This window comes from Camellia sinensis, chromosome 13 (genome assembly GCF_055761805.1).
Source record: "Camellia sinensis isolate YWXY chromosome 13, ASM5576180v1, whole genome shotgun sequence".
NCBI classification, from domain to species: Eukaryota; Viridiplantae; Streptophyta; class Magnoliopsida; order Ericales; family Theaceae; genus Camellia; species Camellia sinensis.
In genome coordinates, this window is record NC_138973.1 from 32938906 (window position 1) to 32965584 (window position 26679).

Genomic DNA, 26679 nt, shown 5'->3' on the forward strand with positions numbered 1-26679 from the left:
TCAACAGTTACACTGACTCAACCTTACACAGAGAGGAGAACAGAGAGAGATAGAGACGAAATACAGAGAGTGAGTGGGATGCAATCATACAAATACAAGCATTAACCGGTTGCCCCGGTTTCAACTTTTTCACGATTAAACAATTCAATGGTCTCGATCAATTATTGTAATCTAACGGCTAACAATTGGGTTGCATATGGTGTGCAACCTTAAGGGGGTTGCACACTTAAGCAGGACCCTAGGTTAATAGCTTTTAATGTCTATCACTTTTTAAAGTCACTTTTTCAACAGAGTGAGAGATTAAAAAATAAATAAATAAATTTGTTGATTATTAACAAATTTTATTAAAATACGAATTATTCTTTGTAGTTTTAAAAATTATATTTCATTTTTTAAGATTTTTAATTTTATAAAAAATTATTTATTTTATTAATAAATAATGAAATCAATCAACTATTTTTAATAATATTAAAAATATGTTTCAATTAATAATTTAGATAATTTTATTACTGTATCAAAAAACAATTATGAATTTTATTTTTTAATTAATTCTATTAAATAAAAAATTTCTGATAAAGGAGTATTTTTAATTTTCTAAATCACGAGAGGTAATTTATATTTTAAGTAAATATCAAAAAATATATATATAATTTACCCTAAGTTTCGGTGTCTATCACTTTTTTTAACGGAGTGAGAGATTAAAAAAAGAAAAATGATATATAAATTCATTTTGTAAACTCATTTTTATATTTAATTATATGTAATAGAGATGATCGGCTAATAATTAAAAAAATATATATAAGAGAGGAAGTTGTCTACATATTTTAATTGATTGATACCTTATTTAAAAAGTGACTTTTTGACTTTGGTTCGAATTTACTTTTAGAAAATTAAATTTTTTTTTTCATGTTTTTTTTTTGTTTTCATTGATTTTTTAAATATTTTAAGTATTTTTTTTAATTTTTAAATACACCTAACATAAATATTCTTAAAAAATATAACATTTGTGAAAAAATATTTTAAAAATTCACTAAATATCAAAAATACAAAAAAATATAAATAAAAATAAAAATTCAATATATTTTCTTATTCTTATCTATTTATTGATTTTTTAAAAATATTTTACTTTTAGATAAGGTACATCTAAAAAGTAAAAAAAAGTTAAAATTTTTAAAATATTCAATAAAAATAAAAAATATATATAAAAAATAAAAAATTCAATTTTGAGAAAATTAAATTCACAAAACCAGATGAATGTTAAAAATAAAAATAGAGAAAACCTCCAAATTGAGGCCTGGCCCAAGCCCACTCACAATGGGCCTAATACTTCATCTTAAATCGCAGCCAGAGAACTGTCGAGAGACCTTCCGGCACTTATCCAACTAATTTTACTGGTCGTGCACTCGATTACCTCCACGTGGCAGCAATCCACGATACCTTCTCTTGGAAGTTTGAGCCCACACACACGCAAAACAAAACAGGGACACACATGTCAATACTCAAATTCTCTTACCCTCCCCCCAAAATCCCAATTATTACATTTCGCGCTTTCCCTCTTAAAATTCCATTCCATGCCGCTTCTTCTCCTCTAGGGTTTCAAAAATTCACTCTCTCCCTCTCTCTGGGAATTCGATCGATCGATTTTCTTCAACTTTCTTCTCAAATTTCTCGGGAAAATTTCTAAAATGGCGATCAATTTGACGGAAGGAGCAGTAGCGATGCTGACGAGCGGAGAGCAAGGGAGCGATGTGAAGCCAGTGCTTCAAGTGGCGGACCTGAGGTTGGTGAACACGCAGAACCAGAGCAACGAGAGGTATCGTATCTTGCTCTCCGATGGTTCGCATCTCCAGCAAGGTATGCTTGCTACTCAGAAGAACGATTTGGTTCGGTCTCAGAGTTTGCAGAAGGGTTCCATTGTTCAGTTGACTCAGTTCGTCTGTAATGTCATCCAAGGCCGCACGTAAGTCCCTTTTCATTATCTTCTGATTCAGTTACTTCTATATCCGTATACGCACATGTATTTTTTTATTTTATTTTAATTATAGTGATGCTGTGTGTGTTGAATAATGGTCTAAAAGTTTATCTTTTTTACTAGCATGAGTGCACCATTTGATGTATAATTGACTATTAAGATAATTATAAGTTCAAATTTTGGGTTTTTTTCTCTATAAAATGTTTACTGCCTGTTGTTTATGTACTATTTTGTTGAGAAGTGTTCAAATTTTGGGTTTACTGCCAGTATTTTATGTACTAGCAAGTTGTGTTCTCATTGTTGGATATGATATTTTTCATTGCACTGAAAAGTTCACTGTAGTAATGAATTAATGAAATTTAGTTTCAAGCACAATAGATGTAATTTACTATGTGTTGATTCACTGCAACTAAATTAATTATGTAAATTGTAGTTTTGCATAGTCTTTCATGCTACCATGTTATCTTTGCTATACTTGCATCAGTTAAAGTAAAAAATAAAAGACGTAATCTACATGATTACATATAAAATTTTATAGTTCTAGAACATTGATGTCAGCAAGAAGTCGTTAGTCGGTGAAGTTAAAAGTAACAGAAGAGTTATGTTCCATTTCAATTTTTCTGATGCTTTAACTCTCTCATGTGCACTTGAGAGGGCCTTCAAGTGTTCTTTCTAAGGAGCTTGATTAATTTGAAAATAATAGATTACATTTTATAGATGTCTAATTGTTAAAAGAAAATTTCTCTAATGTTTAAAACGACCTGAAATTCTACTTGTGTGGTATATATCAACTCTACCCCCTATCGTACCAAATTTAAAGCACACTGCATATCACGTTTCTCATACCGGATTGATCTGCATTAGCATAGGTCTGGATTAATCATTTAGTGGTCCTTGCATGTTTTTAATTTTAGCAATTTGTTAGTCAATTGGCCAACTCTTTTTATAAGAATTCTGAGGATCGTTATGAGTTGGGGTTGGGGGATATTTAAGTTAAGACTGATGATTAGTATGACTGGTTTATAATCAAAGTGGACATTAATTTGCTGAAAACAAAGGTATTATAAAGAAACTAGTGTTTTTCAAATGAGTAAAGCCTTATTATGAGTTATGTGGAGAGTTCAATCTTGGCCTATGATGAATGCTGGTGATTGTTTCCGATGCAAGAGAGGTTGGTCGTCCTACCCCAACTAAAAGTTTTGAATTCATTAGTGTCCATGTATGGCTACCTTCTAGAAGTCTTAGAAAACAATGATGGCCCTGTAACAAGTTTTGTTACCCCAATTTTTTTTTTGTGAATTGAGTCTTGATCGCACTTGAAATTGCTATCTGCCTTGACCTCAGTTATGTTTGTAACTAACTTCTCTTTTCCCTCTGTAATTCAAAGTCCATCTATATTCGTACCAATTTGATCCCAATTCTGAAAATTGGCTTCAACAATTGATTGAAATATCAAATTCATTTTCTTGAGGATGGAAAAAATCTAAATTAAAAACACAAAGGTTCCGTTTGGTTTAGTTTTAAAAATCAATTTTGAAAGATAAGTTTTTAAAAAGAGTTTTCAATATTTAAAAATTTGTTTGGTTGTATATTTTGAAAATAATTTTGTAGTTGGAGTTTTATAATTTGGGATGATTTGTAGTTTTTTTTTTGTAGTCGAATAGATGTGTGTGAAAGAAAAAGTAATTGATTGATGTGTAGGATGTGAGAGAATGAGAGGAGAGAGAAAAAAAAGTGATTGATTGATATGTGGGATGTGAGAGAAGGGGAGAGAAGAGGAGATAGAAAAAGTGATTGAAAACAATTTTGAGAAAATTGTAAACTAAACAAATTTTGGATTTTGAGCTCTCCAAAAGTGTTTTCAAAACTAAACCAAACACAACTAAAGTGTATCTGTAGAAGTTAATAATTCATATAGAGGTTTGAGAATGGCTTGGTACCTAAATTCTAATCATAAGAGTAGTCCTCTCAAAATTGCACTTCTCATGTCTTCTTTTTCTCAAAAAACAAATATTGGAATCTCTATTAAATATCATCTATAATTAGATATTATAATAAGATAGTAGAATCAATTTTTTTTTTTTTAATGCATTTCCATATTTTTGCTATTATTGATTGAAACAAATGACCATTTCTGTTCCACTTGACAATTGCATTAGGTAAATTCTGTTGATTACTTTATATAATATTGGGTAAATTACATTGACACCACTTGATGTTTGGTCCAATTACTACCCACTCCCTGACGTTTTGGAAATTACATTCCCACCCCTATGGTTAATAGTCTTATTTTACAAACCTCCCCTGCTTATATAAAAAGTAACAACTCCTAATAGAAAAACAGAGGAAATTACATTAAAAAAAAAAAGTAAAGGAAAGGGGAAAAAAAAGAGAAAGTAAAGCAAAGCAAAAAAAGAGAGAGTGCATGAGTTTTATGTTTTTATTCCGTCTAAATAATTACAATGACAGGGGGATTAGTGTAATTTTTCAAACGTCAATGGGTGATATGTATTAAACCCAAACCTCAGGGGGTGTAAGTGTAATTTACCCTATAATATTTGTTTCCATTTTTCTGTATACATTGATCATTGACAATTTTGATCCCTTTCTTTTAAACAGGATTATTATTATCATAGACTTGAATGTGATACTTGACAAGTGTGATCCTATAGGCGAACCAAAACAATACGAGCGGCCTGGCATCAATACGGGTGCTGCTCCAGGGGCAAGACCTTCTGCACAGATGCAGTCTACCATGGATCAGCCGGGGACAGTTACTGGTAATCCACCACCTTATGTTGGTAGTTCACTGGGTGGTTCAGTTGTCAAACCAAATCTACCTGGTGGAACTCTTCCAAACCAACCTACAGTAGATCGCAGCGCAGATTCACATTCCTATGGTGGAGGTTCCTTTGCCAGCAATCCTGATTCTGGACGATATAATGCAGCAAATACCCATGTTATGTACCCCAAAACAGAAATTGGTGCTGGGATTTCACGGGCTCCAATGAATAATTATGGGCGTCCACCTCAGGCAGCATATCAACAGCCACCTCCAATGTACACAAACAGAGGGCCTGTAGCTAAGAATGAAGCTGCGCCCAGGATTATTCCAATTGCTGCTTTGAATCCATATCAGGGAAGGTGGACAATTAAGGCCCGAGTGACAGCAAAGGGGGAACTTAGACACTACAATAATCCTCGGGGTGAAGGCAAAGTATTTTCCTTTGATCTTCTTGATTCTGATGGTGGAGAAATTCGAGTGACCTGCTTTAATGCTGTTGCTGATCAGTTCTACAACCAGATTGAATCTGGTAAGGTGTATTTGATCTCGAAGGGAAGCCTTAAGCCTGCTCAGAAAGCTTTCAATCATCTTCGTAATGATCATGAAATTTTACTGGACAGTACATCAACAGTGCAACCTTGCCCTGAGGATGATAACTTAATTCCACGCCAGCAATTTCATTTCCGTCCCATAATCGATGTTGAGAGCTTGGAGACCAACAGTATTGTGGATGTGATTGGCGTTGTATATTTTATCAGTCCATCTACTTCAATAATGAGAAAAAATGGAACTGAAACTCAAAAGAGGGTTCTCCAGTTGAAGGACATGTCTGGAAGAAGTGTTGAATTGACTTTATGGGGAAATTTTTGCAATGCTGAAGGACTTGAAATGCAAAAGATGTGTGATTCTGGGCTATTCCCTGTTCTGGCTGTGAAATCTGGTAGAGTTAGTGAATTTAATGGGAAGGCAGTGGGAACCATATCTTCAAGCCAGTTGATCATAGAGCCAGATTTTCCGGAGGCTCGCAGGCTAAAGGAATGGTTTGAAAAGGAGGGACGAAACACTCCATCTGTTTCTATATCAAGGGAGACAACATCTATAGGAAGAACAGATGTCCGGAAGACTATATCCCAGATTAAAGATGAGAAACTAGGGACTTCTGAGAAGCCAGACTGGATTACAGTCAGTGCGGCTATCTCGTTCATGAAAGTAGATAATTTCTGCTATACAGCATGTCCAATCATGATTGGGGATCGACAATGCAACAAGAAGGTTACGAACAATGGAGATGGAAAATGGCGGTGCGATAGGTGTGATCAATCTGTTGATGAGTGTGATTACAGGTATATTCTGCAGTTTCAGATACAAGACCACACCGGTTTAACATGGGTAACGGCTTTTCAGGAATGTGGTGAGGAAATAATGGGTATATCTGCGAAAGATTTGTATTATTTGAAATATGAAGAGCAGGATGATGAAAGGTTTGGCGAAATTGTGCGGAAAGTACTGTTTAATAAATTTGTATTCAAGTTGAAAGTGAAGGAGGAGATGTTCAGTGATGAACAGCGCGTAAAATCTACAGTGGTCAAAGCAGAGAAAGTTAATTTCTTATCAGAGTCTCGGTTTCTTCTGGATTTGATGGATAAACTCAAAGTAGAGAATGTCGGTTCTTCAGCCCTGATGACGGATAATGTCTTTCTGAACACTGGAGTAAATAGTCCTGGATCGGGAAGTGTTGGAGCTAGGCAACCTCCTCTGCCCAGTGCAAGTTACATGGGAAGTACTAGCAATGCTGGTGGGGAATTTGGGCTACCAGCAAATCAAGTGGGTCAGTATGTGAACCAGTACAGTAGTTCTAGGCTTCCTACAAGTGGATCTACTGGTATGTACTTAAGCTGCAATAGCTGTGGTGGTTCGGGGCATAGCTCTACAAACTGCCCTAGTGTTATGAGCGGTCAGGGACAGTCATACGGAGGTGGCTTTGCTAATAGGGCATCTCCTGGGGCAGGTGTGGGTGGTGGTGCATCGGGTGAGTGCTTTAAATGCAATCAATCAGGGCATTGGGCTAGAGATTGTCCTGGTTTGAGCAATGTACCTGCTGGGGCAGGTGTGGGTGGTGGTGCATCTGGTGAGTGCTTTAAATGCAATCAACCAGGGCATTGGGCTAGAGATTGTCCTGGTTTGAGCAATGTACCTCCAGCCTATGGAAGTGGCAGTGTCACACCCGGAAGATATGGGGGTGTTCCAAAGCAAAGGGTTGGCGGCTTTTGAGGTTAGTTGGAATCGAGATTGTAAAGATCTGTGCAAATATATGCCTGTGCTGTCAAGATGGGGGTTCCAGTTTTGTTTGGGGACTAGTGTTGTGATGTGTTTTCTCCATGCAGTAATGGGGGTTACGACGATGTTTGGCTTCTTACATTAGCTGTTAGAACTCGAGATGAATTTCTATCACATGATGTAAGCATAGTTAGATGGGGTCTAGGTTGTGTGGCTAGGTTTTGTGGACATGCATGGTCTGGAAGGGTTTGGTTTTCTTCTCACTGTTTCGTGTAAATTATTTCTCATTGTTTTCTGTTTTTTGGGAAGGATTTTGAACATAGTTTAGTATGTTGGCTTTAATATGATTCATGCAAATCTGAAGTTGATTGTTGTGATAATATAAGAAGTTGAAGAATGAGAGCAATAGTAAAATGGGGTGTAGAGAGAAATAGTTCCACTAAGCTGGGCTTTGGAAGGCAAGCCCACTTAAATATTAAAGGCCTAAAGTGTATCCCAAAGGGTAAATAAAGTTATAATGCCCAAGTTGCTCCATTTGGGCCTTTATTGCTTTAGACATCCCTATCTAGCATGATCCTTATTGACATCAGAGGTTGTCCATAGGCCAACCTATAAAACGTATGTGATGTTTGACAAGAGAGAAAAGAAAAGAAAAGAAAGTGAAGGAAGAAAAAGAGCATAGAGAAATATTTAACTCTTTGTTTGACTGGAGACAAAATATTGAGAGAAATTTGAAGGAAAAAACAAAAAGTCGGTGAACATTGTTTGGATATTTGTACTTGGGCTTGATTTGTGTATGTCATAACCAAAAATATGGTGTGCCTAGCAATTTCTTCTTGATGATGTCGGTATCGACTATAATATCACTTATTTGTTAGATTTGAGTACATTATTTGCCCAAAACCATAGGAAATTCAACCTCGGACCTATAAATTACTTGTAAGAGCAATTGAAAACAGTAATATTGGGTAGCCAACAATATAACTAGCAAGTTTGCTCTAACTTTCTTATCTATTTTGTTTCAAAATGGAGATTATAAGGAACTTAATAAGAATGAAAAAATAAAGGAATATTATCCATTCCTTCTCATCTTTTTTTTTCTCCGCCAAACACGGCATTACATGCGTAAAACTAAGAGCAAGATTTTGAGATGACTTTGGAGGCTTGGATCACAAATTACAATCACATGTAGTGTTTGTCCTTGTTATGAGACAACCGACAGGAGTTAGTGATTATAATATTTCCTTTACTTTGGATACCAATTAAATGATTATTTCTTGGTGTTTTACATCCATTTATAATGAATTTTTTGTAATATTTTTTAGTAGTGAATTAATCTTAAAAATAATTTTTTTAACAAAAAGATTATTACGTTTCACTTTCATCATAGTGAATCAAACAATACTCTTATTTTATCAATCAAAACATTAAAATAAATATTCTAATTGAAAAGTCATTCTATTCAGATTTTCATTATAGTAATATTTGCCAATGAGAGTGGAGTTGGACACAGGAATGAAAATTAGGAAAATTTACAAATTAGTGGTTCTATCTTAAAATAATTACATGTTTATAGAAAAGTCTATGACTTTAATCACTAAAGTGTGTAAAATTTACCATGAATTTGTAATTATTTTTCAAAAATAACACTGATTTGTTATTTCCCTTAAAAATTAGGGTAAACTACCAATAGGTCCTACTTTTGAGACTTATTACCCATTAAATTCTACTGATAAATTTATCAGTCTCTTGTTTTTATGAATAAATTTATAGTGATAAATTTATCAGTCTCTTTGTTTTTATGCATAAATTTATAGTGATAAATTTACCAGTCTCTTGTTTTTATAGTGATAAATTTATCAATTAGGACCTGTATGTAAATAAGTTTAATTAATAAGACTGATTGATAAGTGCCACTAAAAATTATTACTCCAACTCGGGTATAATGAGTGTGTGTTAATCTCGACAAAACAGGCAAAGGTTGATTGTTGAAGTATATTACATTCAAGTCACCCCACAATTATAATCACAACAAAAATGCTTGGGACTCCCAAAGTTGGGAGCCCCCATAACTTTTAAAATGATATGAATCAATCATGTGTTTTTATTTTTTTATTTTTCTTTCTTTCCCGAACCAATCACAGGTGAGTAGAGATTGTGAGAATTATATTTTTTGGGAGTCTGTAGCATTGTTGATAAAGAAAATAAAATACTCTATGCTATAATTGCAAGCACTAATTAACTCGTCTATTCCGATCTAAAAAAATTTTAAAAAAAATTTACTCCTATACAACATATGGCAGTCCTTAACAGATGTGTATTTATCCTTTAAAAAAAAAAATTTAATTAATAAATGAAAATTAATTAAAAAAACACAATAACTAACCAATTTTACATTAGCAAATAATTAATAATGACTAAATATTTTGATCCAAATTTATCTTCAACTTGATCCACACACCCCGTATTTGGTGGAAAAAAAAATCTGACCGAGGGTTGTAAATTAAACCATTCCTTAACAGATGTGTATTTATCATTTAAAAAAATTGTTAATTAATAAATGAAAATTAATTAAAAAAAACACAATAACTAACCAATTTTACATTAGCAAATAATTAATAATGACTAAATATTTTCCAAATTTATCTTCAACTTGATCCACACAACCCTTATTTGGTGGAAAAAAAAATCTGACCGAGGGGGTTGTAAATTAAACCATCAAAGTGTTTTTGTTTTTTTCTCCCTTAAATAATGTGTTCTCATTTCTTTTGGGAGCTGTCTGGGCTATATAAAGTAGTCTAAAATAAAATACATTACATATAGTCCACAAATAAGATTACAGATATATCATTTTTTTATCAAATAAGATTACATATTTTTTACTGCCTACTTATGATAAAAAGGGGAATAGATTCATTTTCTTATGCTGTGTTTGGTTGGGGGATTTGGAGAGGGATTTGGAAAGGAAAATGGAAAAGGAAGGTGAAATGTGAATAAATCATACCTATATTTCACATAGTTTCACACACCTTTTCCCTTTCTCTTTCCAAATCTCTCCCCAAATCCCCCAACCAAACACACCATTAAGGATATGTTTAGGATTCTATGAGCTCTACTCCCACTTTGAATAGGTGATAAAAAATATCTTATGTGCCAATGCCTAGGCATGTGATTAGATTTGAACTCGAATAACTTAGTTTTCACTCTTTGGTGGTTTACTTAACGGGACTGATTGATATAAGTGTTCCTATTCCTTAAGGATATGTTTAGGATTAGGGGATGAGAGATGAATAATATTGGCGATTTCATAAATTGTTTTTAGTTATATATTGAGGATGAATAATATTGGGATTATATTTATATATATATTAAGAAATTGTTTAGTTAGAGTGCAATAAATGATGAGACAAAATTAAAAAAATTAAGTTTGACACTTAATTGATAGAGGAATGATAATATGAAATGTGACTAATTGTTCTAAAGGTGAGATTCAATAATCTCCCATATAAAAAATTAGCAATCCACACTAGACCACAAATCCAGCCAAAAAATGCCAGATTAGAAAAGACTAGAAGATAAAGTCACGTATTTTTAAATCGCTCCAATTCTTCCACATAAACATGATTTAATGTACAAATAAAACATGGAATTAGGAGTCCCCCAAATGGGAATCAGTAATCCAAAATCGGATTATAAATATGACCAAATAACTGTCGAATCAAAGTGATTTGGGGACAAAACTAATCCCTATATCCCCTAATTCAATTTGAAATGTGCTCTAATTCATCCAAACAATCAGGGCCTAAAATGAAAACAATGACAACACAATGCTACATTTGTAGGCAATGTGGGTGATGGGGTTGGGTTAGTGAGTGAGATTGGTGCACTCTCACATGGGAAGTCACATGGCATAATAGAATGATTGGGGAGAGATAGTTTTGTAACTCAATCATCTAATAGCCACATGTCTTCCTCCCTCCTCACAATAAATTAAAGGGATATTTATGTGTAAATCTTAATAAGTGAATTTATTATCTAATAGGTCTTATGACAAAAATTTGTCATAAAAAAGTCACTAATTGTAAGTTTTAGCGATAATTTAAAAAAATCATAACAAAAAAAAGTCATTAATTGTCAATTTTTAGCGACGTATGTAAAAAATTGTCACAAAAATTATTTTTAACGATAATTTTATCAAGACTTATTTTCAATAGGACTTGATAAGAATTAAATCTAATTATTAGCATCTATTGGTAATTTACCCTAAATTAAAACTATTTCATATTACTTAATATAGTATATCATATGCTTTCTTTCATGTAAGAGGTCTGCATCATATTATTTATTTGTAGACTTTGAATGTTGAACTCCATCTCCATGCATGAAAATCAGCATCGTCGGCTGCCCACCTTTTTTGCTATTTAGTTAAATTTGCCCCCATTTGGAGGGAGGGTCACCACTAGCCCATGTGTACCTATTAAATTCATTCAAACCCCTCCCTCTCATCAACTTGACTTAATTGTTATCATGTGTTTGAAAGCTCTAAGTGTTTAAAATTTAAATTTATTCACGTCATCTAAATTACATTTAGAATGAATTTAATTCATATACTTTAAATTTTAAATACTTTTTTAAATATTTAATATTATATGAGTCATATTTAAAATGAATTTGATTTATATTTCAGATTTAAAAACACTTTTTCTAAATTTTTTTTGGGATAGATAGTGGTGTTGTGTGCGATTATCATCACTATCCCACTAGCAAACAATGTTGAAATATTTACACAAAATGAAATCATGTTATTAAAATGTTTAATGGAAAAGCAACAAAAGAAAAAAAAAAAAAAACTCAAATCCAACAACACAATAAATAACTCAATAATAGGATGAAATGATCATCATTTATCTTTGTTAATAATTGATCCCTCCTTTATCGGATGGGGTGAAATCTTAATTTGCCCTATAATGTCCCGAAATAATCCAACATAAATTTAATATATCAACCTACGTCCACTAAACAATACTAACAATGCTCCAATCATTACACCATCAATCAACAAGATTTATACAAAAGTTTCACATGCGAATTATATATTCAATGATATGGAAATACATGAATCTATAGCATGTAGGGTATAGTGTTCCAAAAATAATAAAATGCCCTTATGGGCTTACAATTTCCAAGGCTTAAGTCCGGTTATATAAAAATGGTCTCTCGGACCCATATATGAATAGCCCTTGGTTAACAAAGTAAATCACAACAAAATAGAATCATCTACTCTTCACAATATATATCCAGACCCTCAACTCGGCGGGATCACCACATCTTTTCCTGCACCAAATCCCATAGGGGTGAGCATAAAGCCCAGTAGAGAACCCTTACAAAGTATATACAGTTATGCACAATTTCCAATGTTAAATGCAAGTGCCATGCAATGCTATTTTAAAGAGAATTTCATCACATGCTCTTTTTGAAAGTCACCATGTTCAATAACAATTGAAATCTCCACAATTTCGAAACTTACAATTTTATTCAATAGGGGCGGTAAATGCGACTCAGGTAATCCGTAGGTTGGTATCTGCAAGTAGGCTCAACAAGCACTACCAAATACCCCACTTTACCGGTTGCTAACCGGAAGGGAAGTGGTACCTCCTCCGCGCGTGTTTTCGGTCTTTCATCCCGGACACTCAAACCAACTTATCAATTTCATTTACACCTCCTATCCGGACTTACCAACGTATTTACCCCCATAAACATTTCCATGATTTCATTCACAATATTACATTCTTAATGAAAGTTCCAATTTTCAATCCAATGTTCATGATATGCAAAGTTTTAAAAATGCCAATGCAATAGCTATCCATACGACATCATGTTTTCTACCTTCAACAAGCTTTCAACAAATGCTCAATGATGATCAAATTTCCCCTTTTTCTCCTTTCAATGCCAATCCACAATTAGCCCAAAAATATGGTACCATTTATCCATAAACATAACAACATGCACACAATTGATGCATTTCCATCATTTTCATCATTTCAAGCTATAACAAAATTTGGACAACAACCTCTATAATTTTCATGTGTAGAGAAACCCTCATCAATATACATGCATTTGTAATAAAATAAAATAAAATAAACCCTTCACTTTCTTTACTTATCATGATACACCACTATGAACATATACACACGCGCGCACACACACACACACACACATATATAATATCACCCACGAAACCCTCATCTTCTTTTATTCAAGAAAAAAAAAAAAAACCCCACAAAATTTTCCTAGATTTTTTTCCCCATTTTCAAACAACACACACGCGCATGCGCTAAACACTTGAAAGGGACCCCAAAGAACACATCCTTTTCTTCCCTACAATAATTTCAACTCTCAAAATGCCATCTTAAAAGGATTTATGATTTTTGAAACTCACTTTTGAAAATCTCGACATTTTGAGCCATAAAATCAAAACCAACATAGTAGTTTCAAGAGAACCTTTAAATCAACTTCTATAATGCAAAACATGTATATATAACTCAAGAAGTCCCTACCTCAAGGTTTGATGAAGAAAAAAAGATGAAACCTTAGAAACCAAAGGTGCCAAAGCCCAATCTCCATCGTCCACAATGTAACTCTTGAGAAGCTCTTCCACTTTGATGAAGGAACTAGGGTTAGAAATGCAATAGAAGTGGTTTGGTGGATGAAATGTGGAGAGAATGGAGAGGAGATGATTTTTAGAGAGAGAGAGATGAGCCAAAAGTGATACAAACAAAGAGAGAAAATAAAACAGAGATTCGGACTACCCAGCGTCCCGCACGTACAGCACATGCCCCCGCACGTGTGGAGCCTCTTTCCCACACGTGTGGCCTTCATCCTCACACGTGCGGCCATTCCCTTCCGCACCTAGCTCCGCGCCTGCATATATTGAAGTGTGCTGCCCCAAACCGCCCCTGAATTTCACACGCGCAGCCTCACCTCCCGCACGTGTGGCCCAAGGCCCTGCACGTGGGGCCCTGTTTCTCTAGCCCAGAATTTTTCTCCGCTCAATTCTAGGAACTTCGGACCTGGTCTCGCACTCTCTGGAACAGGTGAAAATCGACACCGAACAAATAAGAAAAAGAATTTACTTGAGGAACAACTTCCGAACACCACGAATCTAAAGTTAAACAAAGTAGAACGGGGCGAATAATACCTCCAGTCATTACATGCCCCATACATTAGTCCATGTAGATATTTTTGATTTTGTGTAGACTGTAAAATAAAATATCAAAATAATTAATTAAGTTATTTATTTTTTATACATGATCGAATCACTGACATTCATAATAAATCGGTGGTGTTATATGCACCAATTGATATATCAATTAATGTACTAATATACCTTAGATCATTATTACTAATCTCGCATATTATACAAATTACAAATACTCAAAACTTCCAAAATTATGTCACATTATCGGTTAGTATACTAATTGATATATCAATTGGTACATATAGCATTATTTATAATAAATTTGAAAGATGAGATAGGATTATTATTATTATTTGGGGGATTTAAATTAAGCTGCAACGGATTATGCAGGTAATTAAAGTTTGTTCATTTAATGAACAACACATGTCATTATTATCTAGTTAGATATAATGATTGGACTATTTTAGGAAGATGGTTATAATCAGTTTTTTTGTAAGAGAGGAAGTGGGTTATAATCTGGGAAGTGGATTATAACCCACTTCCCAAAAGGGGCCAATTGTTACATTAAAACTAAAGGTTGATTTCTTTAAGCCTTAATTTTAATATGTTTATATGAAAAAGGTGCTTTCATGTTCCGTTGCCTTCACTCACCTACCACCATTTATTAATATCTATTATCCAGCCAATTTATTTATTTTTTAATTTTTTTTTATTTATAGTAATGTTAAGGATCAAGATTTCATACATAAAAAAGTCAAGAATTTTTTATTTTATTTTATTTTTTCATGTCTAAGTTAAGCCACTCGACATATCTACTAAGAGGTATTATATCTTAGCACTACATTACAATTTGCAAGAGATCTTACCACACTTACATTAGAGCTGGATTTAAGATCCCATCAAGTGTGTTCTGTGTAAAAAAGAGTATATTTAACTCCCACTAAATGATTAGGGAGATGGAACCTAAGTTCTTACTACTAAACCAATCACTTGGTGGTGAAATCTCTGACCTTTTGATCAACTCATGCAAAGTAAAATTTTAATTACCTGCAACAACATATAAATAAAAAGATATGATTAAATCCAAAAAACACTAACAAAAATCAAATTGTAGAGGTTTGAGTTTATAATTGACCTTATAATTAACATCCTTAATCACTGAACTACTTGTGCGGGTTATGATCAAATGCTTTTGGATTGAGATAAATTTTATTTTCTAACTTTGTGCTGTATAAAAATGAAATATGTCACTTTAAAGTAACGGGTGAAATCATATGGATTGGTTATAATGCTGCTCTCTTCATATAGATTTAGGTTCTACAATTTTTAAAGAAACATGTAAAAATTTTAAATTGTGTTTGAATTATAAATGTTGACAATAATTTAAGGCAAAGTTTGGGAAGTTGGTTTTGGTGGGTTAGGAGCTAAAATAGCCACCAAAAACAAAATAGGCTATTTTAGTCACAAAAAACAAAACATCAAATTCAACCCATAATCATTACACTCCTCTTTCACAAAAAAAGTCAAAAAAGCCAAAAAGTCAAAAAGCCTTTCCCAAAGTAGGCTTTTTAACCCCAGGCTAAAATAGCCAAAAAGCCAACCCACTTCCCAAACGGAAGCTAAAAAATAAGAAAATGTGAATAAAATATAAATTAATTTTTTCTTTATTTTTCTCGTCTTTTCCATTCTCATTTTAAATTTCTATTTAAATTCATAATTCCAATGCAACCTTAAAAGTTATAGTAAAAAATAGAAAAACAATAATCCAAACACAAAAACAAAAAAAAATTGTGTCTGTATTTTTAATCCCTAACACTTCTCAAAACATTAGCTTGTTTGGTTTTGGTGTGCAGAAAATTTCACTTTTTTATTTTTCATATATTTTTTTTTTTGTTTTCAATGATTTTTTTTAATATTTTAAGTAATTTTTTTTTTAATTTTTAGACACCTAACATTAATATACTTAAAAAGTATAATATTTGTGAAAAAAATCTTTAAAAAATTCACTAAATACCAAAAATATAAAATAATACGAAAATTCAGTATATTTTTCATATTTTTGTATATTTATTAATTTTTTAAAATATTTTTTTACAAATATTTTACACTATAAACACATCTAAGTAAGGTGCATCTAATTAAAAAAGTAAAAAAATTATTTAAAATTTTAAAAATATTCACTAAAAATAAAAAAAAAAATTAAAAATAAAAAACTCAATTTTTAAAAAATTATATTCAAAAAACTGATACCAAACCTAAGGATTTATTCCTTTTTGTCAAATTGATATGGCCCATAACAACTAGCCAAGTGATCTAAAAATTCTCATTTTTTTTTGGATTCATTACTTCAATGCCATTAGTTTAGTGCATCCAAATTTCAAAAAGATAAGTGGCAGAAAAGGTAGGAGGAAATTAACAGTGCAACATCACATTGCATAATTCACATGGACAATGTTTTAATTTCAATAAATAATATAAATTAAAATTTTAGTACAAATTAATAAATCTTGTAATAATAAGGTTACATTTATCATATGTTTATATCATATTATATTTACTCTCTTATTTGTCAATATTATATTAGTGTAATGAATTTCATCACTCATGTATATCTTTAATGCAGTGTTTGTAACGCCCCCAAAATATAATACAAATAATCCATTCCATAAAATCTATGAACATAATAAAAATGATATACTTCATTCATTAGAATTTATATTACAAAAGATGTTACATGCATTATACATTCATAGATATTTATCCTAAATCTACAACATATATCATTTGTTAATAACAACAAAATAAATGTCCTACGGACTTACATTTTTCCAATACATACTTGGTTACAACAAAAGAGAGTCATAAACTCTATACATTTAAAGCTCTTGGTTTGAATAAACATTTACACACAAAATAACCAAATAGAGCTTTCAGCTCCTAAGTCCTCCCTAGCTATATTCTTGGAGGAAGCATATCGCCAGTACCTGAAAATGGTTTTCCAAACATGGTGAGCCAAAACCCAATAGAGATAGACAAACACAATATATAAGGTTTAACTAAGATATAAGTACCAGACAAATGTTCACTATTCATGACCAACTTACATTTCTTTTTCCCATGACCATACAATATTGATATCCACATCTCAATCCATTTCCATTCATTCATTTCAAGTTAATTCATTTCATTTCGAGTCAATTCATGAGTCGAGTTCATTATTATCTATACAACCTAAATGAGACTACAACTCAGTAGTTCACAAATCAATACAAGCATTGTTCAAACACTGCAATTTTGTCATTACGGAATTCTTATCCGACGGAATCGGCATCCATTTATACACAAGCACTTCAATTTTGCCATTTTACGGAATTCTCATCTGAGGGAATCGACACCCATTTATACACAAGATTTCGGGACTTTCACCCTGGACACTCCGGCCAACTTAATTATAAATGGAGTTCATCCCCTATCTCCTCCAAAACAATGGAATACATCCCTTATCTCCTCCCAAACAATGATACATATACAATGCATTTAAAACAATAGTCACATACAATGATTATCCACAACACATATTCAATGATTTAATCATACCGTCATATTCAATGACATAATTTAAATAATCAGTTTCGATTCACCTAATCCTCATGCATTTTCTACAACAATCATAGCTATCCTCCACCGATAGCTCAATACAAATATTTCTAAACAGATATACAATCTTTATAACAGATAGTTTATCAAATTTTCATAGGTGAGTAATTTATCAAATCTCACTACACCATTCATTTACACATCCCCCTAATTTCACATTTCCCATATCAATTTCATTATTTATATAAAATAATTATTCAACACAAACTAGGGCAAATTTTTCCCATTTCTCAAATATCAACCCCAAGGCCAAATTCATCGTTTTAACCCAAGGTAGCCTCATATTCAAAACTCCATTTTCATTCATAGAACCCAACATAGAAATTCCTCTTTCAAATTAGATCCAAACCCTAACTTTACCCAAATCACTCCCAAATCTTATTATTTATACGTAACAACGAATGATTAGGTTAAAAATCATAACAAACTGTAAAATATCCCTACCTCAAGTATAGAAGCCCAAAGGAGAAATGAAAGAAACTTTGAAGATGACCAAACTCCACATTTTTTGGATCAAATGAAAGCCCACGAGATGCTCTATCTTTTTCTCAAAGGAAGTAGAGTAGAGACCCTTAGATTCTAGGGAATTTGTAGAGAGAAGTTGGGTTTTAGAGAGAGAAGGAGCCGTTTTAGGGTTTTTGTGAGAAAAGAGATCAAAAAGTGATATAAAAATGCTCTGCTACGAGCTGATATATGCGAGACTCGCTTGAGCGATCAGACACAATAGGTAACTTTGCTCAAGCGCAAGAAACATCGTTTGAGCGCCGAATACATATCTTTAGAAGTTTTACAGATGCACACCGTCACTCGAGCGTAAGAAGTCTCGCTCGAGCGAAGAATTTTACCTTCTCAGAAATTTTGCGTCTGGGCAAAATACTGAGAGCACACAAATCTCGCGCGAGCGTAAGAAATCTCGCTCGAGCGAAGAAGCAAATTTCACAATGCTCGAGCCCAAGAAGCCTCGCTCGAGTGAAGATGCTAAAATCTAGGCAACAACAATCCAGACCAACTAACAACCAACTTGTTCCAAACATGCCCAACATATTCCAAAGCTCAAATCCAAAGAGTTAAATGAGGAAAACAAGACATGGATACTATATTCAACCACGGAACCTAAGTTCAGAATATAATAAAAGTTGGGTCAAAACCGGGATTGCTATAGTATTAACAATTATAAGTTAACACACCATATTTGAAAATAGATGATTATTATATCATTACATATCTTTTAAAATTTTAAAAATTGAAACAAGATCCATTTTCATAACAAGATATGTGTATGTGTAAATAATAAAAAAAATTAAGATTTTTGTTTGAATAGCATTACTCAAATAAGAAAAAAAATAAAAAATAAGAAAGTGAACAATTCAGGCCATTTCAACCTCTCTTTCTTTCTTTTCTTTCTTTTTTTTTTCCATATTTTTATAGCTAAAAAAAAGTCTGATTATTTTAATCAAAAAAAAACAAGGAGACTGAATTTTTAGAACTTTGGGAAACTTTGAATGAATCAAAGGTGAAGCCATAGATGCATTCCTTCAGTAGAGAAGTTTTTCTAGAAATATAAAATAATAAAACATAAACAAGTAAATAAATAAAACCCATAGAAACATGGTATAGCAATAGCAGACAAGTACTTTCATGACAATAACAACATATTATTAAACTGCTTAATTAAGGTCAGGTATGTATGGGTCCAAATTACGAATGTACTTTACTATGTTCATGTTCACCACACTGCACAGATTTCATTTTATGTTTGAACAGTGTCAGACCATTTTGACATGGGTAGACCCATAAAGCTTGCAGCCTACTATGAACAACTCAAACCCACCACTTAGGATCCAATACATAATCCAATTAATGAAGCCCAGCACCGCTGAAGCCCCACATAGCAATAAGAACCAATGGCATCAAGACATATGGCAAGAAAAGGGCAAGCCACATCAGCAGACAAAGATCTGCAAAGTTATTGCTATGCCACATCGCCATTAATGAGGCTCCTTACAGCATTTATTGCGATAACCCCTCTCCGTCGGGACAACACGCCCTCACCCTGAACAAGGTAAACTACAGCATATACTTTCGGCCAAGGTGACAGGTCGGAAGGGATAATGAAATGATTACTAGAGGATATAAGCAGACGTTGAAGACAAGAAGAAGGTTAAGCTTTCTATCTCTAATCTCGCTATATACTCCACTCCTCTGTCTAACTTGCTCGTCGGAGGGTTCGCTGGGGGACTCTCCGTTCCCTGTTGAACTCGTGTGCAGGTCTTTCGGTGGTCTTGGTCATTCGGACATAGGCGTGAAGAGCGTGGATCAGTCCGACCCGGTTCATTGGAACGAACTGTATCATCACATTTAATTCATGATTACTACATATAAAAAATTAAAGGAAAAAAAATAAAAAATCAAAGGATGGTTTTTAATTATGAGTAATTAATATTGAGATAATAGTGTGAGTGTATAAAAATGAGAATTCAAAAATCACAGATCTTTTTAACTCTTTTCTCTAAATTAATATAACATGAAATTTAACTTTCCATAAAAGTAAATGATCATATGCCCAAAAATAAAAGAAAATAAAAGCAGGAGTAAATGGGTGGACTCGTTTGATCTCATTTTTGGAAAAGTAAACTTAGTTCTACTGAAATTTTATTGAGATTTACAATTTGGGTGAGATCAATATCAAAGATGAATTCAATATTTTGATATAGAGTGGCGAACATATATATGTGGGGAAGTATTTTGAGATGACTCCATGTGGCTAAAGTGACGTTGAGGTGTCAGTTGAGGTGTCACGTAGGTAGATTATGTTTGCCGAGATGTTTAAAGCACTACCGAGGTGTTCTGTGGAGATACCAGAATCCGATATATTTGGATAGAGGAGAAGAGTCCTAAATGATATCAAATTACCTATTTGGATAGAGATGAGACTCTTGAGGGAGTTCATCTTAATTTGAATAGTGTGAATTGTGATAGATGTTATCCTTGTAAGTGATAGAGTCCCATGAAGTAAGACTTTTAGGAGAAGTTGGACACCAATCATTATAAAAGTAAGGCACCCTTGTGGGTTTAAGGTATAATTTTATTTGTGATGCTTTGACTTGTGCATTAAGTACTGTTTTGATATCTATGAGAGATAAGATTTACTGACTTGATTGTCGGAGTGTCTCCAGATGGACAAACCACCGCGAGAATTCTCATCTTCTTATTACAGGTTGTTGGACTTAATTTATTCTGCCGGTACTCTCCAACTGAGTTCTTCCTTTGATTGTGTGGATTAGTTTGATCTCATTTTTGGAAAAGTAAACTTAGTTCTACTGAAATTTTATTAAGATTCACAATTTGGGTGAGATCAATATCAAAGATGAATTCAATATTTTGATATAGAGTGGCGAACATATATATATACTACAAAATTTTATTTTTATTTTTAAATATGAACTACAACAATAATTTCTATTACCATAAAAAGTACAAAAATAGCATGAATATATATATATATATATATAGTAGAATGACCATTTAAATTTACTTCATTCTAATAAATCAAATAAAGAATAAGAGTTTAAAACTTAAGTTTGGTTTCATTCACTATTTTCATTTACATCTCTCTTAAAATTTATATTTGATAATTACCATATATAAAGTATTAAGTATAAAAGATGAGAGATTACATATATTTATTTAGGAGAATAATGAGGAACAAAATCTCAAAAACTTCTGTGATTTAAAAAATAAAATAAAAAGTAAATTACAAATACAGTCTTTAAAAATTTGTTTAAAATATGAATCATCCCTTATAGTTTGAAAAATTATAAATATCCTATTATCATAATTTTTAATTTAATAAAAGTAATTAAAAAAATAAAATTCGTAATTACTCTCTTATACAATAATAAAATTACTTGAATTATTAATTAAAATTAATTTCTGATATCATTAAAAAATATTAATTAACTTGATAATTTATTAATAAAAGAGGATATTTGTCATGAAATTAAAAATATAAAGAGATGAGATGTAATTTTCAAAACTACAAGAAATAATTTATATTTTAAATAAATCTCAAAAAAATATATTAGTAATTTATTTAAAAAAATGGCAATCCTTACTATGTACTTCATCCCACGAAAACATAACCCTTTTGACCATATGTCACGTGGCATCTCTTGATTGTTGTAATGACTTTTGTCAATTAGAGATTTTGGATATAATTTATAAATTGATTTTTTTTACTTATTACGAAAATATGTGTAAAGAAATAAAAAAGTGATATAATTGAAATAAGTAAATAAGCCAATAAACATTTTATTTATATACTACCCAAAAGAGGCCTCAACCCGTTATATCATTGACTGATGTTGTAAAACAAGCTAATTCGATTTGAATACAGAAAAAGTTGGCTTGAAATTAAATAAGCTAACCAAAATTTTAAATTGTTCAATATAAATTTATATACATTTTAAAATGTATAAAAAAGTTACTTGAATTTAATTCATAATTGACTCAATTAAATTAGATTTTAGATAAATTTGACACAAAAAAAAAAAAAAAAAATCTATCAATTAGTCGCCCTAACTTTGATTTAATTTTTTATGTGACCCTCAATTTCTTAATTTTTCTAATTAAGTCAACCAACTTCATTTTTACGTGACCCTCAAAATATCACATTAAAAAGTAAAAGAAATTGGAGGAATTTATTAATAAATTTATTTAATAAATAAATAAATAAATAAATAAGTTAAACTTCAATTCTAAATCTCATTGAGCTTTTAAATAATTTTTTTGTATAACTCAAGTGTTTAGAAGGTGCTACATAAATAAACTTTTTAGTTAAAAAAGATCCAAAAAAAAAATATATATATATATATATATATATTATCGGCTTAAAAAGCCAAAATGGCATTAACTTTTTTACTCAATTATTTTCTTTGCTTTTTTTTTTTTGTTTTGTTTTGTTTTTATTATAATAACTTCCCAAACATATTAATCTTTTTAATTTCTAAAAAATTAAAAAATCATTAAAAAAAATAATTCCCAAACTTTGACTTCAATGGTGTACCCTGGCAATAAATAAAAAAATTCCAAACACATTTCCTTATGTATAATTTTTTTTTTTTTTAAATGGTAGACAGGATAATGCATTGACATTTGTTCAAAAACGGAAAAAAAATATAAAAAAAGAGAAATACAGTCTACACCATTTATATGCACCTTATACTTAAAAAAAGGATATAATTTTATATTTTTTGAGTCATAACTGAAAAAAATAATTATAACTAAGTACAACATGGAGTATAATTAAAAAATTCATGAATTATAATTAAAATAATATCATAATATAAAAGAAAATTAATCATAATTAAAAAAATGATATAATTAAAAATAGATACATTATTTTTTAAAATTTGTATAGTACATCTGGTGTATATATTAGAATTTCCAATAAAAAAGAGAGAGATAATGCTATGATAGAGAGAGATATATACAGTTAAAATACATAGAGAGAGAGAGAGAGGGAGAAAACGGGTGGAAAAAACAGCGGGCAGGAGGCGAAGCTTAGTCGAACTTTATTTAAGGTCCATTGCTATTCTCTCTCTCTCTGGGTGCGAGGCTAAGGTATCTGTGAACTTCCTTGCCCCGCAATGTCCTCTTTATCCTAGGTTGGTGTTCTGTCCAACTTGTAATTTGAATCCGAGCTAACTTTGCTCGTTTCTTGAACTAATTTTGCTCACGTGGCAGTCGGTGTTGTGTGTCACTTAATTTGCATAACCAAGTTGATTTTGCAATCACACCGAGCTGAATTTGCTCACCGGGAAGACAATTGATGTAATTCCCAACAAATCTATCTTTTTCGCCTCCAAAACTAAGCTGATTTTTGCTTAGGGGTACATTATGCTTCCTCAATTTTGAAAAGAAATTTTACATTTATGCACATTTGAAAATTTATCTGAGCAAAAATTAGCTCGGCATGGCGAAGAGCCTTATACGTTGGCACGCTGTGAGCAAATTTCATCTCGGCGATGTACAAACTTAGCACAACACAGTTAAATCGGGCAGTTTTGTCTCGGTAACAATGAAGGCTACAGTTACATTCGTTCAAACAAAGCAGACAAATTGAAGACACATGCACATGGCGAGCAAAAAGATGGTGATTTTCATTCATCATTAAGTTTGGTTACAGTAGTGGGTTGTATAGCCTGGTTACAAAAAAAAAAAAAAAAAAAAGTATGTGCCCTAATCTACGTCTATGGTATCCTCTTGGTTGGTCACCTCCTCTTCATCAACATTGTATGCGGTCTCAGTGCCGGACTCTAGGCCCTGATCGACATTTTGCTCACCCTGGTCACCACTCGGAGACACTTCTTCAGAAATGGCTGGCAGTACTGTATTGTTCGTCACCTGGGAATTGGCTCTTCTGCCAAGGTAACCGCTTGAGATGCCTCGATTAGCTTTTGCTACACAGAAGCAGCGCACGCTTGCATGTATGAAGGAATGAAGGCAAGGGGAGGGTTGTTGAAGACATCGGACTCCGGCGTTTAGCCAAGTTTCTCTACGGCAGCTTTCCAACCGCACGAGAAGAAGATGTCATTTGTTCCTTACACCTGCCGTTTATAAACTTTTTGTCCTTCAGCATAGTCGTGACCTTCCGCATCATCGACTTGCTTTTTCAGCTTGACCTTATGGACAGCGCGGAGATTGCACAGCTCGGCCGGTACCTCTCTTTCTTAGCTTGGACAACCTTTTGTTTGTCCTCCTCAGCTCTAGCCACTTTGTTTGCCAGCTGGTCCCTCTAGGCCAGCAACGCTTCATGAGCGTCCTGCAACTTCCCCAACTTGGTCTTTTTGGCCTTGTTGTCAATAATGGCCTCTCGTAGACTCTGCCACACTGAGGTCATGCACTCGTGGGCCGGATAGTTTTTTTGCGCGGCCTGAAACAATGTAGAAGTTAGTACATAGAAACTGAGCAATGACTTGAAACAAATAGATTCGCTTGCTTACCAGAACAATTGACTTTGCGGCCTACCTATGGACTTTCATGTCTGAAAGCTCATCATGTTTCTTCATGTTTCTTCATGTCTGCTGGAAGAAGCAGACCCTTGGTCATGTTGAAGCTTAGGGTGTGGTCCTTGTCCACATAAACCGAATCTGCCATGGTCACCACTCGGCCTTTGTATTTCAGCTCGGGCAACCAAACTGGAAGGGCAACGAAGTGAGTGGATTTCTTGGCCAAGGGTTGTTTAGTTCGGTCTCCCTGATCGGCAAATGACAGCTCGGTCGAATCTTCATCAACCAACCCTTGCGCGGTCGAAGCTTGTCGGGGCTTCTTCTTTGACTAGCCAGCTCCTTGTTCACTGGTTAGAGCCAGAATAGGGCCAGACTCTTGCACAAATGGTCACGATGATTGGCCCGTAGCTGTTTCGGCCTGCTGTGAATCGCTTGGCTCACCTGTGATCATGGACTTTATGGCTCGAATTTTGACCATTTCTTGTTTGGCTGTCAGAGGTATAAGTTTGATCGGCGGAAGGTTTGGATCTAGCTCTGGAGATAGGGCACGAAGAAAATCGGTGACATTGCTTTTGCGCGGCACAGTGTGCCGATAGCTTGGTTCGTATCTGAGCAACTTTTGGGGCTTTCGCTTCTCGACTAGATACCGCAGAGCAACTCGGTTAGCCTCTTGGTTGGCTCGAGAATAATCCTCCGCCAAGATTGTATAATTTGCACAAAATGCCAGGTGTTAGATGGACAAAATACAAAAATTCAAACCGTGCTAGGCTGCTTACTAGTGCTCCTAAAATTCTTGCGTATGTACCAGGCTGGTATAGGCACGCCAGTGTTTTCATAATTACCAGACACCCACAAAAAGTCATCGTCGTTTAGCTCTTTGTTTAGGTTACCCTCTACAAGTTTTACTCAACCCTTTCTAACCTTCAGCTACCAGCAAAAGCCTCCTTTATTTTTGCTAAGTATGTATTGGTGGAATATCTCGACAAGGCCAAGGTTTAAATTGAGGATGCGGTCCAGCGCGGCCACGCCATTTATTATCTTGTATGTGTTGTTGGAAACTTAGGTTGGGCACAACCTATTTTGCCTCAAAAACTCACAAACTAAGGGCTAGACTGGGAAATGAAACACACCTTTGACTATAGACACCACAGTGAAAGGGCAGACATCCAATTTTCCCCAGAGAGTGTCTCCCTTTTTGGCTAGCTCTAAGTGGACGTCGTTTGGAATGTTGAATTCCCTTCGGAACTTAACCATGGCGCTTGGAAAACTAACCATAAATCGGTACTTCCCCATTTATCCCAATTTTATTTTGTAAGATAAATAGCTTGGTCAAAATTGAGTGGCTCTGGTGATTGTTTGCTCGGTCTTTGAGCCTCACCAACTGTAACGTTGATATGTGCCTGGTCGGTCCTAGTTCGTTCTGCATTATTAAAAATAAGTACAAGTGTTAGCACGACATCAAGTGCACGGCTCTCAAAATATGCCTAGCTCGGCAAAAGTTTTGCTGCTTTCTTAGTCTTAACTCGATTTTTGTTTTTAGCTCGGTGGTGGAGCCTAAGATGCTGGGCCGGTTTTAGGCCTTTATGCTAATCACTTGGTGCTTATCTCGACTAGGGGATCCCTATAAGCTTCTAGAGCGGTCACAGTCGCTTGGAAAGACCACAAACCAATTTCAACTTAGCTTAATCCTATCTTTTGGATCTAAAATTGAGGTTTAGCTCGATTTTGCCCAGAAATTGAGCTGTTTATCCTAAACTCAAGGCTATATACTGAAGTCAAG

The 26679-nt window shown here is 33.4% G+C and overlaps 1 protein-coding gene across 1 annotated transcript; it reads left to right on the forward strand.

The window, feature by feature from the left end:
- The first annotated feature begins 1501 nt into the window (after window positions 1–1501).
- Window positions 1502–7414, forward strand: LOC114318381 (Replication factor-A protein 1-like protein). The gene is made up of 2 exons (XM_028265260.2): window positions 1502–1960; window positions 4592–7414. The coding sequence occupies exons 1-2, from the start codon at window positions 1686–1688 to the stop codon at window positions 7026–7028; spliced, it is 2712 nt and encodes a 903-aa protein (XP_028121061.2). The 5' UTR covers window positions 1502–1685; the 3' UTR covers window positions 7029–7414.
- The last annotated feature ends 19265 nt before the right edge of the window (window positions 7415–26679 follow it).